The 21376-nt window shown below is 34.2% G+C and overlaps 1 protein-coding gene across 2 annotated transcripts in view; it reads left to right on the top strand.

Moving 5' to 3' along the window:
- Positions 1-21376, top strand: part of Lmln (leishmanolysin like peptidase) — an 81022-nt gene that overhangs the window by 6749 nt on the left and 52897 nt on the right. For both annotated transcript variants that reach the window (XM_026396132.2, XM_077794866.1), the window contains exons 2-9: positions 3520-3617; positions 4409-4439; positions 5809-5891; positions 6411-6528; positions 10452-10630; positions 14943-15048; positions 18140-18234; positions 19792-19909. In XM_026396132.2, coding sequence (XP_026251917.2) covers positions 3520-3617; positions 4409-4439; positions 5809-5891; positions 6411-6528; positions 10452-10630; positions 14943-15048; positions 18140-18234; positions 19792-19909 — 828 coding nt within the window. The remainder of the gene's footprint in view (positions 1-3519; positions 3618-4408; positions 4440-5808; positions 5892-6410; positions 6529-10451; positions 10631-14942; positions 15049-18139; positions 18235-19791; positions 19910-21376) is intronic.

Genomic DNA, 21376 nt, shown 5'->3' with positions numbered 1-21376 from the left:
TAGATCAGCATAGAGAACTGCTTGCCATTCAACTTCCGAGATGCTAGTGGAAGGTCAATTTTGCAAGCAGGCCTTTATAAAGAACAGTCTCATTTCTGCTATTAACTCTTCTGCTTAGTAGTCTTTTGTGTCTCTTGTATATTTACCATTTCCAGTGGCCTTATTCCTTCCTCCAGAACCATGTTAACATCTACTATCATTTCCATTAACAAATACTGTGAAGAACTTCCTTTAATGTTTTCTGTAGTATATGTCTGCTGGTGATGAATTTTCTATTTGCATTTTTCTGAATTGTCTGAATTCCCCTTCAGTTTTTTTTTTTTTTTTTTTAATTTGGGGTCTTGCTATGTTGTGATGGTAGGCCTCAAATTTGCATTCCTTTTCCCTTTAATCTCCTGAGTAGCTAGGATTATAGGTATATCCCGAAATGACTAACTTTCTTCTCGTTTTTGCTGTTTCATTGGCTATAGATTTATATGTTCAATCTGTCCTTTAGCCCTTTAACAATTGTTTCATTGTCTTCTCGTCTCCATTTTTCTTGACAATAAGTCAATACCATTTGTATTTCTCTTCCCCTCCTGTATAGAATGTGTTGTTTTTCTCTCGTTGCTTTCAAAACTTTTTCTAACTTTCCAGTGCTGTAGTCTCTGAACACTTTGCTCCAAGTCTAACACAAGCCAGTAAAGCTATGCCTTTTTTTGCCACTCCAAGAGACACAGAATGCAAAGTGCTTTCTGGCAAATCTCAGAGATATTATTTCTGTATTCCAAGGGTGGATTCTTCTAAGTTATGTCTGATTTTTAGTTGTTTGTTTGGGTTTTGGTTATTTTTGTTTGTTTCAGTACTTTCAAATAGTATTTTTAAAAAATATTTTGTCCCTATTTTATAATGTGTTCTCTGCAGGGAGATGATGTTAAGCTACCATTCCATTTCTGGAAGCCAGAGGTTCTTAATGTCTACTTCTACAGATTACTGCAGTGCTTCATATCTCTGATTTTGTACTTTTCATGTTGTCTATTGTATTTAAATTTAGAGATATTAATTCCTGTTTTGTTCTTTCAAATCTTTTCTCAAATATCACCTCCCTGGAGCATCTCCTTATTATGTTTCTTTAACTTAAGTACCCTCCTTCTGTGATCTTTATTTATTTTATTATAATAATTATTGGATTTATTTGCCCTTCATTACCTTTAGGTCAAGGATTGTACAGTTTATATTTGAATCCAAGTGCCTATAACAATGCTTTGCATATGAAAGCATTTAATATGTTTTTTTTTTAAATATTTTTAGTTGTAGATGGACCTAATACCTTTATTTTGCTTATTTTTATGTGATGCCAAGGATCAAACCCAGTGCCTCACATGTGCTAGGCAAGCACTCTAACACTGAACTACAGCCGCAGCCCATAAATATATGTTTCAATTAATTAATGTAGGCTGTAGCTGTAGCCCAGTAGTAGAGGACCTTTCTAGCATGTATAAAACCCTGGGTTCCATTCACAGCACCCAAAAATAAATAAATAAATTTGTTAGTTTTGGCTCTTTGTTTAATTTTTTGAGTCTTAAGTCATCTTTCATTTTTAATATATTATGGATGCAAAAGAATTTTTTTTATTGTTGTTTGTGTTGTGGTACTAGGAATGGAAGCTATGGCCTCACACATGCTAGGAGTACTATACTCCTGAGCTGTTGAGAGCCACAGCCGAAGGGGCCCCAGCAAACTTCCAGCTGCCAGCTGATTGGCTCTTCTGCTGTGATGCTCATTGGGCTGTTTCCCCACCCTTTCAGACCACGGAGCTGCTCATGGGGGGACTTTTTTTGGCGACCCAGCCAATTGGCATCAAGAGCAGGAGGAGTGGAGGGGGGGGTGTTGAGAGGCTTGTGGGAAGCCGGTGGTAGCAGTTGGGCTCTGAGGGAATTCCTCAAGAGCTGGTGTGGTGCGGCTGGCCCTGTGTGTGTGTGTGTTTTCTAAAAATAAATTTCGTTTCTGCTTGATAAGTGGCTCGTGAATTGTGCCCAGCCAGACTGCGGCACTGAGCTACATACCTAGCCCTTTTTAAAGAATTTTATTTCAGGATAGGTCTTGCCAAGTTGCCCAGGCTGGCCTGGAACTTGCAATCCTCCTACCTTAGCCTCTTTAGTAGCTGGGATTATAGGCATGCACCACCACATTCAGCTAAAAGAAATATTTTAATGATTTTATACTACTTTACCAATTTTTCACATTAATTTCATTAGTGTTATTGGTTTATAGTTTAACTCATTCTGAAGAAAGAATATTATGTTCCATTTTCTTTGTGTTTTTAGTTTTTGAAGGTTGACTGAATATGTTTGTGTTTTGGGCACTATGGATTGATTGTACAGTAGTTTAGAAAAGTATACAGTTAATTATAAAATCTAATGATGTTCTATTAAAGTGATACTGTTGAAGTTAAAGAAAGGTGAGATCATTTCTTTTTTTTTTAATTTATTTTTTAGTTGTAGTTGGACACAATACCTTTATTGTACTTACTTATTTTTATGTGGTGCTGAGGATCGAACCCAGGGCCTTGATCATTCTAGGTTGAGCTCTACCACTTAGCCACAACCCCAGCCCGAAGGTGAGATCATTTCTATCAGAGAGGATTTGAGGAATGTTTCAGGGATTTCATGCTACAATCTTCTTGCTGGAGGAGGAGGGTTCTAATTTATGGAAGAGGAGGAAAGACCATTCCAAGGAGGGAAAGCATAAGCAAGCATGAGAAACAGCAGTGCAAATGAGGAGGCAAGGAATCACAATTTGTGTTCAGAAACCAATTAGTTTAGTTTCTCCAGACATAAGTAGTGAAGAGAAAGGTGGAAGAAATAGTCTTAATGAAAATATAATAGTGAACATTTTTTGAGCATTTATTTTATGTCAGTCACATTTATGTGTATTATCTTATACTATTTACATACAAGAAATTTGATCACAGCCTCCTGAGTCACTGGGATCACAGGCATTTACCACTATGTCTGGCTAAGAGTTGCATCAAGTTTTGATACTGCTGAGACCTTTCTTTTATTCCTCCCTTTAAGAAATTATGAAATGAGAAAAAATTCCAAGTGAAACACTTGGAAGTTTTTATCCTCTTTTTAGAGTAATTTAAGATACTTTTAGTGTCTTCCTATCATTTTCTGAACACACAAAATTCCAGTAAGAAATATAGTAGGAAACTAGATAAGCAGCAGAGAAACCCAGACCTTTTTGGCAGCTGGCATTACCATAACAATTTATTCATGTGATGGAAGTTCATAGTATTCTTCCAGATGATAGAAGTTGCTTGGGAGATATTTGAGGTTATGAATGCCAAAATCATGGAGTATGAGCTAAGGGACTTTTTTACTAAGTACAAATTTGAAGTTTGGTTATTGATTTTTAAGTTTGGATCTCAGTTAGCTAATAAAATGGGTATATTTTATTATATATAAATTCTACCTCAATAAAGAAAAATATGTACATCTTCTAAAAATTGTTTTTCAAAACTGTTTCTTTTTCTAGGTTATAAATAAGGTTCATCTTAAGACAAATCATGTTGTAAAGAGAGATGTTGATGAACACTTAAGAATTAAGACTATCTATGATAAAAGTATTGAAGAGTAAGTACACTAGCATTTTGTCATCTTTTTATTGTTAATCTAAACATTAAAGATATTTTCTTCTGTTGCCTGCAGTAATAAAGTCCATAGCTCAAACTTTAAAAAACACTAGTGTAGTTTTAAGATGGAATTATGCAGGGGCTGGGGTTGTGGTTCAGTAGTAGAGCATTTGCCTAGGATGTGTGAAGCACTGGGTTCAGCACCACATAAAAATAAATAAATAAAATAAAGGTGTTTAATCCATCTACAACTAAATATATATATATGTGTATTTATAAAAGATGGAATTAAGCAGAAGATGTTTTTAGCTGAAAAGCCAAAGACCATAGGAAATGATTAAATACCTTAATCAGAACAAATATGAATCTTCCTGGATGTTATCAATAATAGATCTGGAAGGCTTTTGCCAATAAGTAATTGGAGAAAATACTAACATAAACTATAAGAAAGTTTGCCAAATTATTAAACAAACAGATTTTATGTAGTCTAAGAGGTATCAGAAAACAGATGAATTATGAGTCTATAGTAGTTTATGAAGAACTATTAGAAGTAGTTTGTCTTTCCCTATCCTTAACATTCTCAGATGAATGAGAAAATATGTGATCATACTTAGCCCTGTGGTTTGGCACAGAATGATCCTCAAATACTCACTGTGGTAAATGGGAGATTTTTGGAGACAGATACTGTTTCCACACAGCGTTCCTTGGGGCTCTTGACAGATGGAATCTGAACAAATGAGAGTGCTTTGCCTCAAGAGTGGGAGTTCTTATGTTTTATGTCATTATTTTCAGGTTGCTCCCTGAGAAAAGATACCTTGTAAAGGTATGTAATAAATACTTATGAATTAGGACATTTAAAATTATATGTGTGTGTGTGTGTATGTGTATATATATATATATATATATATATATATATATATATATATATATATTCCCCCCCCCCAGTCCTGGGAATTGAACTCAGGGGCAAGCTACAACTGAACTATACCCCACCCCTTTTTATTTATTTTTTCGAGACAAGGTACTGCCAAATTGCTGCTGACTTCCAATTTGCAGTCCTCCTGCCCTACTCTCCCATAAAATATATAAATTCTACTTTAATCAAGAAAAATAAAGGTCTGAGGTTGTGGCTCAGGTAGAGCGCTTGCCTAGCATGCGTAAGGAACTGGTTTCAATCCTCAATACCACATAAAAATTAAAATAAAGATATGTGTCCACCTAAAACTAAAAAATAAATATTTTTTAAAAACCCAGGACTTTTAAGAATAATTAAATAAAAGATGTTGGTAGTGAATATATTTATCATTTTACCAAGTAGTTTTTGTTACACCCTCAATGAGATTTTGTCGGTATTTGGCATGAAATTAGTTGCCTTATTTTATAATTGATATTAAATCAGTCTTCTCCTTTTGTACTTCTTGCTCAAGTTTTTGGGAACGAGGCATGCTGGGATAGGGTGAAAAACGACAACTTTTCAAAAACGTTGAATATACCTTTCTCTTTGTGGGAATGTTCATTTTTTTTTTTAACATTTAGTTTTGGGTGGATACAACATCTTTATTTTATTTTTATGTGGTGCTGAGGATCAAAACCCAGCGCCCTGCACATGCCAGGCGAGCATGCTACTGTTTGAGCCACATTCTCAGCCCCTGGGAATGTTCATTCTTCTGAAGATTAATTGACCTGATAGTGTGATATGCCAAAGTTGTTTATAAAGATGCAAACTTCATCAGATTTTTAACTAATGTGAAAGTCATACACACATACACACATTAAACTAATTCACTATAGGATAGAGAAATTGGTGAGTTTAAACTTAAGATTTTTTTTTAACATAATCTGCCCCTGAGAGAGTCTAAATCAGTCTTAAACTTGAAGTTATCTGGATTAATAATTAAGATTTATATTTTCTAATTTTTTATTTAAATAGAAGTAGGGAAAGAAGTTTCTGCCTATTTCTCTTTTCCCAAATTCAACTAGAGAACAAGGAAATTTCTTTCCACCTAGGTTCACTCTTTGCTTACGCACTGCCACACAACCTTGGACTAGTATCTGTATTCCAGAATTGTAAGGTTTTTCTTTCTTGTCCTTTCAGTCATTAATATACTGTGCTTACTTATTTAACTATAATTTATCCCTTGACTATAATTCTGATTGTTTTTTTTTTTTTTTCCCTTCTACCTATTATTTAGAACAAACTTTTCCCGCAAGCTATTTCTTATTTAGAGAAGACTTTTCAGGTTCGTAGACCTGCTGGCACTATCTTACTTAGCAGGTAGGTAACATTAAACACTGGTTGTTTTCTTCATTCATTTAGTACTCTGCACTCCTCATTCTACCAGCATGGCAATGTATAAGATTTATACTAGAATATTTTATTATATTGTTCTTATAGACCAAACTGCAACATATATAAAAAGAATGAAAAAGCACCTGCTGGATAATTATTCTTTCCCTAATTTTCCATAATGAGGTAGTCTACAGAATCTTCTCCAAGGGTGGTATGGTCCTCTGTTCCCCAAACCCCCTTCATCTCTCCTTCACATGGCCACAGTATTGACTTCATAAAAGTATTTAGGTACTTGAAAACCCAGATCAGGGGGATTCCCCACAGAACTAGAATTCCTTCTTAGCCTATTTTTGTAACTTAAACAGTAACCTAATAAGGTTACTAGTGAAGTAACATAGCACTTACTAGTTTATTGCATTGTTTTTAACTGTTGTGAACTATTCTTTCTTACTTTTATTTATTTTTTTTTTTGTATTTAAACTTTCATATACAAATGTACCAAAGACAATGTGCAACAAACCAATACCTGCGGAAAGAAAATGATCCTCATAGATACTGTACTGGTGAATGTGCACCACATACAAAGTGTGGACCGGTTATTGTGCCTGAGGAACATCTCCAGGTAATTCACCCTGCTTTTAGCAATGGTTTTTACTCTGTAGTCTAACCGTGGGAGCACATTTGAATCTTTTCAGTGGGAAATTTTTATAGATTCAAATATAGAGCTTTAGTAAGTTTACTTTTCCTACCAAAAGTATAATAGTTAGATTTGCTGATTCTGTTTTTTCATTGCTTTTCAAGTGCATTTAATGACATTTACTTTCATTTGTTTTCTTCCCCATTTGTCTCTGAAGTGCTGAATTAGTTTAGCTTAGAACTTTATCCTTATTTTCCAGAACACCTTTGAGCACTTATATACTTACCTCAGGTTTTTTTTTTTTTTTGTATTGAACATTGAACCCAAGGGTGCTCAACCACTAGCCAGTTGCTTATTGCCTTGCTAAATTGCTGAGGCTAGCTTTGAATTTACAATCCTCCTACCTCAGCCTCCTGAGCCACTGGGATTACAGGTGTGCGCCACCGCGTCTGGCTTACCTCGTTTTTTTTTAAAAGGGCAATTTGATATCCCTTAAGATAAGCTTCAACCCAACTTACACATTTATTCCAAAAGTACTAATAACTATGTGGGCACAATGGCACATACCTGTAGTCCCAGCTGAGGCAGGAGGATTGCTTGAGATTATGAATTTGAGACCAGCTGGAGCAACACAGTGAGACACTGTCTCAAGGAAAAAAAAAAGTATTAACTATCTTCTGTGTGTTCAAGGGTGTTCTTTGTAAAACTATAAGTATACATATGTAAATTATTAAATTATGTTATAACCATATAATGGAATACTATGCAGTTGTTTTAGAACAAAGTAGATCTCTATGTACTAACTGGAAAAGATATTTAAGCTCTTAAATGAAAAAAAATTATCAATGTGTTTTATTGAAAAGTACAGATATACATAAGTTAAAAATTACGAAATAGTCTTGAGGAATGTGTATGTTAAAAAATCTGTACAAAAATCAAAATGTTAGTGGTTTCCTTTAAGAACTAATGGTAACTACACAGCTTTAGTAACAAAAACTACATGGTACAGCATAAAAACAGACATGAAGACCAGTAGAAGAGAACAGAAGACACACAGACAACCCTCACAGAAGCAGCCACAGTCATCTCATCTTTGACAAAGTTGCCAAAAACATAAGGTAGAAAAAAGATAGCCTTTTTAAACAAATTGTGCCAGGAGAACTGAGTAGCCATTTATAGAATGAAATTAGACCCCTATCTCTTACCCTGCTCAAAATGGATGAAAGACCTAGGAATTAGACCAGATAACTTAGAAAAACAGGGTCAACACTCTATCAAATAGGCACAAGCACTGATTTTCTTAATAAGATTTCTGAAGCACAAGAATTAAAACAAAAAGGCCGGGTGCAGAGGCACATGCCTGTGTAGTCCCAGCGGCTTGGTAGGCTGAGACAGGAGAATTGCAAGTTCAAAGGCAGCCTCAGCAACAGGCAAGGCACTAAGCAACTCAGTGAGACCCTGTCTCTAAATAAAAAAATACAAAATAGACCTGGACATGTGGCTCAGTAGTCAAATGCCCCTGAGTTCAATCCCTGGTATAAAAAAATACAAAAAGAATTAAAACAAAGAATAAGTGGAATGGCATCAAATTTAAAAGTTTCTGCACATCAAAGGAAACAATTAAGAGCCTACAGGATGGGAGTTTGCTAGTTACTCTCTGAACAGAGGATATCCCAGAGTATATGAAGAATTCAAAAAACTTAAAATACCAAGAGCACAAATAACTTAGTCAATAAGTGGGCAAAAGAACAAAACAGACATTCTTAAAAGAAGTAAGCCAGGGACTGGGGTTGTGGCTCAGTGGTAGAGCGCTTGCCTGGCATGTGTGAGGCCCTGGGTTTGATCCTTAGCACCACATATAAATAAAGAAATAAAGTAAAAAATCCACTGGCAACTAAAAAAATATATATTAAAAAAAGAAGTAAGCCAAATGGCCAAAATATATGAAAAATGTTCGACATTTTTAGCATTCAGGGAAATAAAAATCAAAACTACACTGAAATTTCATCCCATCCCAATTAGAATGGCAACCCTCAAGAATGTAAATAATAAAAAACACTGGAGAGGATGTGGGGAGAAAGGAACACATAAATTGTTGGTGAGACCATAAATTAGTATGACCATTGTGGAAATCAGTAGAGCATTTCCTCAGGAGACTAGGTAAGGAACCAATATATGACCCAGCTATTCCATTCCTCAAGACTTATCCAAAAGAACTGGAAATCAGCATACCATAACAATACATAATGTGTATAGCAGTGCAATTCACAAGAGCCTAGTTAGGGAACTAGCATAGATGTCATCAACAGATGAACAGTTAAAGAAAATGTATCTATTCACAATGGAGTTCTATTCAGCCATAAAAAAGAATAAAATTGTGTCTTTTGGTGATAAATCAATAGATCTGGAGAATATCACACTAAATAAATTTGTATAAGCCAGACTCAGAAAGCCAAGAGTCACATGTTTTATAAGCTGAAGCTACAGAGAAATAAAGGGAATCTCGTGAAAATAGAAGGGATATTAGTAGTGTAGAGATAAGGGGGTCTGAGGGGAGGGGAAAAGAGGAAGAACTGGCGAATAAAATTGATCAAATTAGGCTATATGCATGCATGAATATGTCACAGTAAATCCCATTTTATGTATAATTGTAATACACCAATGAAAAAAGTATGTGTATGTGTTTATATTGTAAATAAATAGAAGGAAGACCATATATTTTAGATTAGATTCCTTTGGAATTTTTTCTTAAGGTATTTGAAGCTAAGTAAAGGCACCTGTACAATTAATTGTACAGGTTGGCACCTACAATTTGCTTACTCAGTTTTACTTAACTGTTTCAAATTTCTTGGGTGCACAAGGAGCTTTAGGAACATGTTTAAAATTTTAAACAGATTGTTGATTGTATCCCTATCTCTTTTGCCAAGGCACTTCCTAGATATTTTAAGACTAATTTCATTATTTTTTTTTCTAAGAGTTTGTTCATTGCTTTTAATTTTCTTGGTTCTTCCAAGTTCTACTTCCTACTTCTTGAAAGTTCTGATTTTTTTAAATTAAGTAGATAATCATGAGAAAGAAGCTTAAAATTGTAAACTTTTTGTACTACCAGCTACTAATAGGTTAAAATAATTGAATTTTAAAATTATAAAGATATGTTATAGAAGCAAGAGTAAATAGCATATACTTTCTATTAAGTGAAATGGGAGTGTCTGGGTCTTTTGTTTTTGTTTTTTCTTCTTTCTGCAAGCATAGCTTAACCTAAAAAAATTACTGATTTTTTTCTAATTGTAATTTGAAGAGTCAAAGTAAGATTTGCCTAGAAAATACTAGAAACAAGTCTCTTACTACTGAGAGGGGTGAAAAAAGAAAACTAGAAACAAGGGTAATAATCATGGATGACTTTAATTTTTTCTTTTTATGGTTTTATATTATCAAATTTTTTAAATAAGATACATGGAGTTTAACAAAAAAAAAAGAAAAAAGAATAAAAAAACAAACAAACAAAAAAAATAAAATAAAATAAAGATACATGGATTTCTTTATAATAGGAAATATATTTCCATTAACTAAAAAGTTTTTTATTAATTAATTTTGAAATAACTATAGCCTCCCAAGTTGTAAAAATTATGTATAGGACATTGTTCAGTGGTAGAGCATTTAGCATGTTGAGACTCTGAGTTCAATTCCAATCACCCCCTCCCCCCCCAAAAAAAGTATATGGAAGTTTCATCACTAAGTTTTAGGGTTTTGAAACCTTTTTAATTTCTATCTTTTCTGCATACTAGTTTTTTGGCCTTTATAAAATAAATCATACCATATTTAGATATAAACTGGATTCACTCTTAAGTTTGTCTCTTTAGCTAACCATGTCTCTGGCCTGATTTTTCTGTTCATCCCTACTGGTGCAGCAATGTAGGGTTTGCCGAGGGGGTAAGTGGCCCTGTGGAGCAGTGGGTATGCTGGATCAAGAGGGTGTCCGAGATGCAGACTTTGTCCTTTATGTTGGTGCTCTGGCCACTGAGAGATGCCTCCATGAAAACATTATCTCTTATGCAGCCTATTGTCAGCAGGAGGCAAAAATGGACAGGTAAATGTTTCTTTGAGATTTATTTTATAAGATCTAATCAGGGAACTCTTAAACCATATTTTTATTGTTACCATTACAGGAATTTTACATTTGACAATTGCCTCCAATAGTAAGAAATAACATGCTGCCTGGGTTTAAAGGGTGCCCCCTCTTCCTCTGTGGTAGGACTGTTATTCATATTGGTAATAGAAGTTTTCTGGTAAGAATGAAGAAGAGTGAAAAACTCATTTGACTTTTTCTTCTCCACTCCTCTTTCATTCTGATCCTATCTTTTTTACCCATAAACTCCAAAGAAAAAGTGTACTGTGAAGAGAATTTTCTTTCCAGGTGAATACTTCTGCAAAGGAACATCAGATGTTAATTGAGAATAATTTAATTGTTGTATCATTCGTTACATATGCTGCATTTAGCTAAATAATCCCTTAACAATTCAGAAACTTCTTTGTTTTTCACAAATGATTTAAAAAAAATTTTCATGGTGAAGCAGCCTAGCCTTGAAATGAAAAGTTAGTATATATACAGAAGATTGCCTGTCATACACCAAGCAAATCAGTTAAAAAAAGCAGTAGAAACTGGACTGGAGTTGTGGCTCAGTGGTAGAGCTTTTTCCTAGCATGCATGAGCCACTGGTTTGATCCTTAGCACCACATTAAAAAAAAAAACAAAACTAGATAAACAAAATAAAGGTATTGTGTCCATCTACAACTAAAAAATTAAAGAAAAAACAGTAGAAACTGATGCATGTCTCAGAATTGACTATATAGACATTCTCAAATTTAAGAGAGGGTAATGTGTCTAATTCATGTGCATGTAAGGACCATTGCTGCGGTGCAAAACATCCATTTATTGACTCCAACATAAAGAACCATTTTTTTTCTATTGGTGTAATTTACTTGAAGAAAAATTTAAAAACTTAGTTGAATCATGTAGACAATACGAAGAAAATGCTGGTATATGCTTCAGAATTGTAGTGTCAATCTTTTTGATTTTTTTTGGTACTGGGGATTAAACCCAGAGGCATTTTACCACTTATCCCCTGTTAATTTTCTATTTTGAGACAGGGACTTGCTAAATTGCTTAGGGCCTTGCTAAATTGCCCAGTCTGGTTTTGAACTTGCCATCCTCTTGTCTCAGTCTCCAAAGTTATTGAGATTATAGATGTGTGCCACTGTGCCCGGTTTATATTGTCAATCTTAAAGGTACTTAAGGAAGTAAAAGTAAATGCATTATGAAAAGCAGTCTCTTAGTGTGATAAGATGTAATTGTTGACTGGTGAAATCAACTCAAGTCATTAGACTGAATGTTGAGAAAGCTAAGTATCAACTATTGAGTATGTTGCTGTAGAAGAAAGTACTGTTTTTGCAGATTATGTATATGCTAGTATTCTTTTTTCCTTGAGAAGATGCCTTTAAATTTATAACTTATAACTATGAATGATGTCTTAATAGCAATGAAATTTGCTAGTTAAAGTATTAAATGAATAAGTTACTTGATAAAATGAGATATTTAAGAAAAGTGGATATCTTTGAGAAGTATACTTTCCCAAAAGGAGTCCTGCAAAATCATATTTTTATTTTAACTTTAACTAAGCTATACGTATCAAATGCACACAAAATCTTATTTTGAACTTATTAGAAAGGGTTAAAATAAGATTGCAAAGGAGAGTACCTAATACGAGTCCATATTTGTTTAATAAAAATCTACGCATGTATTTGAATGTGCTAAGGAAAAAGTCAGAAATAGGATTACTAGTCATTCCAGTTTGTCTAGGACTGCCCTGGTAGTATCATTTATTAACTTTGAAAGTCTCACATTCCAGGAACTCCTCAGTCCTGGGCAAACCAGGATGACTAGTTACCATAAAATGGATGCACATAATATTGTTGATGGAATTTAGTAAGTGTAGGGTATAAAACAGGTAATATTCACTTTTTTCTTTGTACATTCCAATATTATGTTGCGTTATAATGTATACCTTTTGACAATGAGTTTTTATTACTTTTCTAAAAGACCCATTAAAATGAACCTTATGTATTAGAATAAGAAAGACATCCCTGGAGAAGTGAGAAGAAAGATGAAATCCTGGATTGAGTCTAAGTTAGTTAATCTCAGTTCAGCATCTCATAATGTGGAAAATACCAAAGTGTCTAGTTGTCTTCTGGTGAGAGAACCCAGCATAGGAGTCACACAAAGGAGAATCCCCTTAAGTGAGAGGTGTGTTTCATTGTCATTGTTATGTTTATTTATAGTTATATTTATTTACAGCACCTTAATGTTTGGTTTGTTTGGTATGAATGAGTAGCTAAAAGAATAAATGTTCTTTGTACCATGACTATGAAACTACTCACATCTAGGGAAAGATTTTGTTTTTTTTTCTGAGAATAGTATTGATGTTTATAGAATGAGCAGTACAATGTCTCCAGTATTTCTTTTTTGAATCTTTTTGAAGGAATCTTCCTTCAAAACTGGTGTATTTCATGAATTCATTCCATTATTATTTGAATGTCTAATATATTGCCAGCAGACAAGGTGAACAAAATACACATGTGCACCCACCTCATGGAATTTACAGATTTCAGAAGAAGACAGGTATTGGTTTAAATTTTAATTGTAGATATGTGATTTAAAATATTATACTTTATAGAAAAATATTTTGTACAGGATGTTGTAAAAGGGAGTAAAAGGAGAAGATACATTTCATTCAGTTGAGCAAGGAAAGCCTCTTTGAATAAGTGAAATTTTAGCTTTGACCTGAACATTGAAAGGCTTTATCCAAGTAAAGAGGTTGGAGAAAAAAACTTATGTTAGGAAAAAGCATGTATACATTTTGCTGTCAGAGGTCACTTTAGTGGACACTGTGTTAGAAGAGGGAGACAGAACTATTACTTATTTTAAGTGCTGTGAGAGGTCCGTGAAGTAGCCACATGTGATGGCTCATGCCTGTAATCCCAGTGACTTGGGAGGCTGAGGCAGGAGAATTGCAAGCTTGAGGCCAGTCTCAGCAACTTAGTGAGACCCTGTCTTAAAAAAATAAACAGGGCTGAGGATGTGGCTCAGTGGTAGAGCATCCCTAGGTGCAATCCTAGAGTGCAAAAAGCAAAAAAAAAAAAAAAAAAAAAGTCCGTGAAGGCTTTTAAGCCTAGCAATGACATATTTTATATTTTAGAAGTCACCGTGCAATGTTTTGATAAGTAATTTATCTTCTTACTTTTTCTAAGTCTGTTGCTATCAAGTATAAAGAAATGTACTGCATTTTTATTTAAATAAAGTGTATCTTCTTTATAAGTAAGGAAATATAATTGGTGAGGTTTGTAGTTTTTCTGTGGTAAATGTTAAGAAAAAAAATGTAGAAGAATCTTCATGTTTTTTAGCATTGTCTATTTACCACAGCTTTCGAAAGACAAGTAGGTACATGATAGAAGTGATTTAATCACCCTGGGTCCTAGTGTGGTCCTGAATTCTCCAGTTCTAGGCACAAAGAGAGATGTAGAATTCTGTAGATTCTACAGTGTGTACAACTTGAAAGAAGATGATGGGAAGGTAAAAGTATGTATGTGAATATAGGCATTTTGGCAGCAGAAGAAAAGGAAAGATGGAAATTAAGAAAGGTTGAGCAATTTTCAGCAACCTGAATGGTTTATTGGCCCATTATATATCTGTTTTCCCTGTCTACTTAGTTGTCTCTATGCCTGAAAATATAGGGAAATGCTAAAAATCAAATACGGGGTTTACAATAAAATAGTACTAGAATGTACATTTTTTAGTTTATTCCTTTTTTGGTATTACATATTTTAATTTACACTGATATATAATTAATTGGCCATATATCCTTTTATGGAAATAGATTTTCCTTTGTCATGCCATAGGAAAGCAAAGGGTACATGTCTTGAGAGTAAAAGATAGTGAAAGTTAGCCACAAAATTACATTGAAGGGCTGGGGTTGTAGCTCAGTGTCAGAGCACTCACTTACACATGTGAGGCACTGGGTTTGATCCACAACACCATAAAAAATAAATAAATAAAATAAATATATTGTGTCCATCTAGGGGCTGGGAATATAGCTCAGTTGGTAGAGTACTTGTATTGCTTGCACAAGGCCCTAGGTTCAATCCCCAGCATCAAAAAAAAAAAAAAAAAAAATTGTATCCATCTATAACTAAAATTTTTTTTTAAGATTTCAAAAAATTATATTGAATATTAAATAAAGGTTTTTCTGTCCTTGAGCAGTTTTTCATAGAGAATCATAGATTAGTAAATATAGTAATAAATATTGTTCTGGAATATAATAAAAATTCGATGTCTATTTTAACAGGCCAATAGCAGGATATGCTAACCTGTGTCCAAATATGATCTCTACCCAGCCTCAGGAGTTTATTGGGATGCTGTCCACAGTGAAACATGAAATTATTCATGCCCTGGTAAAGCTGTTACCTACTCTTCTTTCCTTCATGCTTTAATTTTCTGTTTATTGTGTTCTTATTTTGTTGCATATTTTAAAATTTAAGATTATGTGAATTCTTACATTTTTGTTCAGTAAAACCTGATTAATTAGGTCTCTGCTAATAAAGAATTTTTAATGATAGGATAATGAGTAGGTTGAATTTTTCTATCTAATATAATTAGATATTTGATCTATTCAGTAAATAGGACTTGGGGAGAATGATTAAGCTTCTTCTGAAAAGAATTTAGTAACTTAGAAAAATTACTTTCCTCTAGAATATTCGATATGCTGATACAGCTCTTAGGAAAGCTAATTTGTAAAAGCCCTCTTGGTCTAACATGGGCTTTTTTCCCTCTTTTTTATTTTGTGTATGTATGCATGTGTCTGATACTAAGAATTGAATCCAGGGGTTCTCTATCAATGAGCTATATCCCCAGCCCTTTCTATTTTTTTGTTTTGAGACAGGTTATTATTACCAAGTTGCTGAGGCTGACCTCAAACTTGTGATCTTCTTTTCTCAGCCTCCTGAGTTGCTGGGATTACAGGTGTATGCCATCACTCTGGGCCATTTGGGCTTTCTAAATATATATGTACTAACTGATTCAGAATTTCTGTATTCCTTTTCCCCAATTTGCCCAAAATATTAAATTTTACCAGATGCCTATGGGATTTAAAGAAATTGCCTAAAACCCTAGGAAAAGTTCTCTGATACTATTTAAATATGTTTAGGAAATGGAGGGGAACAAAATACACTTGTTAAGGGAGAAAGGGTCACACAGACATAGGTATGAATTTTCTTAGCTGTATGATTAAAAATTTGGGGATTTGGTGCAAATTGGTTAGTCTTTGGTAGCCTCAGTTTCATTTATAAAATGAGGAAAATAATAGTACATACTACAATGAATTTTATTTCTTGAAGGTTAAACAAGACAGTACGTATAACTGGTGTAGCACCATGCTATATGTAGTAAGCTATAATAAAATTAGTGACTATTATTTTTCTTATTTAGTGAGCTATCATGTATGACCTTGAAATATAAGTTTGTCTTTCAATTATCAAACATACTGATTGACAAATTGAAACTCTAATGTAACTAGATAATAGTCATGTTCTTCACATAAGGAGATACTATAATGAAATGTTTGTTTGGGCATGGTGGCACAAACCTGTAATCTCAACTACTTGGGAAGCTGAGGCAGGGAGATCACAAGTTCAAGGCCAGCCTGGGCTACTTAGTGAGACCCTGTCACAAAAAAAAAAAGTCTGGGTATGTAGCTCAGTGGAAAAGCACGGCTAGTTTCAGTCCCCAGTACCAAAAAGAAAAAAATAAAAAAGGGCTGGAGTGTAGTTCAAAAAGGTATATCCTTTGTCTATCATATGCGAGGCCCTAGGTTTGATCCTTAGACCAAAAAAAAAAAAAAAAAAGAAGAAGAAGAAGAATGGAGCAAGAGGGGGAAAAGGAAGAAGAAACGTGTAGAGATAAAAGAATAATCTGGACTCCATTACTCATTCTGGCAAAGTTTGAATGACACAGAATCCACAATTATATCAGCAAAGAAGTTAAGTAGGTGATCACTTACAATTGATAGCTACTAGGTTATGAACTAGATTTTATTTTCTATTTATAAAACATGAAAGTAGTTTTATTTTAGTTATTAGATCAGGAAAGAAAGCAAGAAAAAGAATCTCACTAATGAAATAGAAGATACCAAATGGCATTAATTTTTCCCCTTTTCTCACCTTGTTGTTGGAAGAGGGGATGGGAATTTGAATATTTTATATTAGGTATTGATTATCTCATTAAGATTGAAGACTTTTTGTTGTTGGGTATTGCTTGTGATATTGGGGAATTGAACCTAGGGGTGCTCTATCTCTCAGCATTCTGCCCAGGCTTTTTTTTGTGTGTGTGGTGCTGGAAATTGAACCTAGGGCCTTGTGATATGAGGCAGGCAATCTACCAACAGAACTATATCCCCAGCCCCACCCCACCCCCTTTTTTTTTGAGTCAGGGTCTGGCTAGGTTGCCCAGGCTGGCCTTAGCCTTCTAAGACCCTGGGATTATAGGCATGTGCCATGATTCCTGGCTAGTTTAAGACTCTTTTTCCCCCCTTTTGGTACCAGGGATTGAACCCAGGACGCTTAATCCCTGAGCCACATCCTCAGCCATTTTTATGTTTTATTTTGAGACAGGGTCTCACTAGGTGCTTAGCTTTTCTTTAAATTGCAGAGGCTGGCTTTGAATTTGCCTTCTTTCTGCCTCAGCCTCCTGAGCTGCAGGGATTACAGGCATGCAACGTCACACCTGGCAGAATGACTTTTTCATAGAAGGTTTTCCTCTTAAAATCCTGAAATTTATAGGTCGAATACCCAGTATCACAAAAATCCTGAGATTTATGAATAAAAGATACTAAAAAGTCCATGAGAGTATATAGCTGTGACAGAGCCTTAGGCTGCTGGTACTTCTGATAGCCATGAAAATCCTTTAGTCTAGGTGCAGTGGTACATGCCTATAATCCCAGCAGTTTAGGAGGCTGAGGCAGGAGGATTCTGAGTTTAAAACTAACCTTAGCAACTTAGCGAGGTACTAAGCAACTCAGTGAGATCCTGTCTCTAAATAAAATACAGAAATGTACTTGGAATGTGACTCAGTGGTTAAGTGCCCCTGAGTTCAATCCCCGGTCCCGGTACCAAAAAACAAACACACACACACACACACAAAAAAAAAAAAAAACACAGGAATTAAAGAACACAGATGGTTTGATTTAAAAGTGCTAATAGTGCCTAGACAAATTATAGCACAGTAATTGCTATTCATTGTATTTATACTGAAAGTAATTTTAAAATATATAACACATTTTGGAAAAACTTTGATTAAATATTTACCTTAAATAGTTAGAATTTAGAATTGATAAACATGACCCACTTAATCATAGTTTACTTGTAGCCTATGAGAAGTTCCTGCGTTATGTATTTATATCAGTGCTTTCTTTTGATAGCAGACATGTTATGATATCTGTAATCAGACTTGATATTTTCAGGGTAAGACATTTCAGACTTTTTCTTATAGGGTTTCTCTGCTGGGCTTTTTGCATTCTACCATGATAAAGATGGAAACCCTCTAACTTCAAGGTTTGCAGATGGTCTCCCGCCTTTTAATTACAGGTATTTACTATTTTTATTTTCTTCTTTTAGAGGATGCTAAGACAAAAATCAGAATCATGGTATGTTGTTAGGTGTTAAATAACAGTGTCTTTATGGATAATCTAAGGAAACTAACTGTACATAGTAAAACAAGATAGGATCATTTAGCCTCATGACCTATTCAAAGAGCCAGGACTCATTTATCAGGCTAGGCTCTTTTCACCATATTGTGCCTTATAGTACAGTCAGGCTTTGGTAAAATGTGGGTTGATTATATTTTGCCTTTTTAACAGTTATTGCCTGTGCATGGCAATATTTACATGTTAATTGATATTTTGTTTAGTTTAGCAGGTTAGCGGTGATTCAGAAGTTCAGGGCCTAAAATATGCTGTAGTAAGAAAACTGAAAAGGTTTATCAAGGACTTATAGTGGGATTGGAGGTTTAGATCAGGGATATAACATTTGCCTAATATGTTCAAGGCTTTGGGTTTGATATTAGCACTGGGGGGAAAAAAGAATTTTATAGATAATATCAGTTTTAGAACTATAACTGTTTGCATGCATTTATATAAAAAATAAGTCTCTAAATTAAAAGCACATATCTATAAAAACACTTGTACAAAATATTCATCATGATTTTGTTATTAATAGTCAAACCATATAAATCACCTAAAATATAAAAGCTGCATCAGTAATAGAATAGGTAAATAAATTGTGATATATTCATATAACTAAAAACTACATAGCACTAAGAAAGAAAACACAATTGGCTGGGATTAGCTCAAAGGTAAAGTGGGTACATGTGGGGCTCTGGGGTCAATCCCCAGCACCAGAAAAAAAAAGATATACTAATGCTATATGCAGTAATGCAGAGGAATGTCCGTTCCTTGCAACTAAAACATTCAGGGTCACTCCAGGTAAACTGGGCTGCATGAAATAACCACCCAGAGACAGACAAATACCTTTTTCTTTGGGGTCCTGAATTGCTCCTCTGACCTTAAGGGCTCGAAAAAAGACATACGAGCAAACACTCTACAACTGAGCTACTTCCCAGCCCCATATTAGATTTTTGAAGATGTGGCCAAGTTCATGATGGATGATAGCATGAATGCTTGCTACCATCATTACCAGTATTGAATATTATAGGTCATATTTTAGGTTTATCTGTTGAATAAAGATGTTATGTCATTATTATACTCAGGACTACTAGTTTTATTTTCTTTGTCCAATCTTTTGGGTTAGTTTTCTTTTTCTAATTACTTTGTATTAATATATAGAGATATTAATCCTTTTTCATGTATGTTGCAAATATTTCTTCTATCTACTTTTGTGTCTTTTTACTTCATTTGTCATGCATGCATACATACATGCAAGTGAGTAACATCTCTTTTAACTACAAAATAGTGCTTACAAGCTCATAGGGTTGTTCAAAAGATTAAATTTGAAAATTCCTTTCATGGATATGGGATAGTGTAAGTTCTCAAATATTTTAATTTCATATTGATACTCATGAATACTTTTATTTTTAAAGTAGTAGTATGTTTGCAGAATGACTGTCTTTCTATTCTATAATTACAGTCTTGGATTATATCAGTGGAGTGATAAAGTAGTTCGAAAAGTGGAAAGATCATGGAACATTCGAGATAATAAGATAGTTCGTCACACTGTGTATCTTCTAGTAACACCTCGTGTTGTTGTGAGTATTATTGAACTTCTTTATGTCTCATGAACCATCTTCCTTCATTATAATACTTGTTTTATTAATCACTATTGTTTAAGAACTTATAATTAAATTTCAGAGCCTAAAGTAGAATCAGTAGTATAAAGGCAGTGCAATAAAGTTATAAGCCAGGAGAAAGATGAGGAAGTAGAAAATTGACATTGACATTCATGATTCCTATCATATACACTGCTTTAAGGAAGTGCTGCCTCTGTTATGATACCTTTTAGGATCATTGTACTATTTCTGTAATTGTTTATCATTTCATTTGAGGGTTTGTATTAGTCAAGGGTCTGCAGAGAAAGAGAGACAAACAGGGTGTGAGGGGTAGAAGTGGGGGAAAGAGAGATTCTTTTAAGGAATTGTCTCACACAACTGCAGAAGTTTGGTAGATCTGAATCTGATGAGGTAGGCAAGCAGACTGGAGACTTGGGGAAGAGTTACAGTTTGACTCTAAAGACAGAATTATTTCTTGCTTGCAGGTCAGTCTTTGTTCTGTTTAAGCTTTCAATGGGTGCTTGAGCCCACCCATATTTTATGGAGGACAGTCTGCTTTTAGCTTAGGGTCCACTGATGTAAATATTAATCTTGGGCTGCGGTTATGGGTCAGTAGTAGAGCATTTGCCTCACACATGTGAGGTACTGGGTTTGATCCTTAGAACTACATAAAAATAAATAAATAAAGATATTGTGTCCATCTATAACTAAAAAAAAAATTAGGAATATTAATCTCATCCAATAAAACACCTTACAGTAGTATCTAGAATAGTGTTTGACTAAATATCTGGGCACTGTGGCCCAACCAAGTCGACAAATTAAATTAACCATCACAGGATTCCCCATTTTTTTGATGACAGAAAGCTATTCTGCTTTCACCTTTCTTTTACTACTCACATCTCTCTGCTTTCTAAACTCTTTCAGTGTTCTTGGGCTATTTTCCATCCCTCGAAATCTCTAACTCAAAAACAGACAAAATCCAATAAGTAAATTTGTTTTCTACTCAATAACATTTTTTTTTTGCTGAGTGTGACACATACCTGCAATCCCAGTGATTATGAAGAATCATAAGTTCAAGTCCAGCTTGGGCAACTTAGCAAGATGCTGTCTCAAAATAAAAAATAAAAAGTGCTGTGAATGATGATGATGATAATAATAGCCTGAATAGCTTTTTTCCCCTACAAAATATACTTCCATAACAATTTACATCAGTATTAAAATTATTCTTGAGAGAGCAAGGGTAGCTATACTTAAACCAAATAGACTTTAAGTAAAAAAAAGGTATAGGAAGACAAATAGGTATATTATATAATGACAAAGAGGTTACTTCATCAAGAGGATATGACAGTTTTAAATCTATAAGTACGTAACTTCAAAGCACCTGATAATGTAAAACAAATATTACTCTTTCTGAATGGAGAGATAAATTGTAATACAATAATAATA

The sequence above is a fragment of the Urocitellus parryii genome, chromosome 2 (genome assembly GCF_045843805.1).
Source record: "Urocitellus parryii isolate mUroPar1 chromosome 2, mUroPar1.hap1, whole genome shotgun sequence".
Taxonomy (NCBI): Eukaryota; Metazoa; Chordata; class Mammalia; order Rodentia; family Sciuridae; genus Urocitellus; species Urocitellus parryii.
This window is presented reverse-complemented; position numbering and strand designations above follow the sequence as displayed.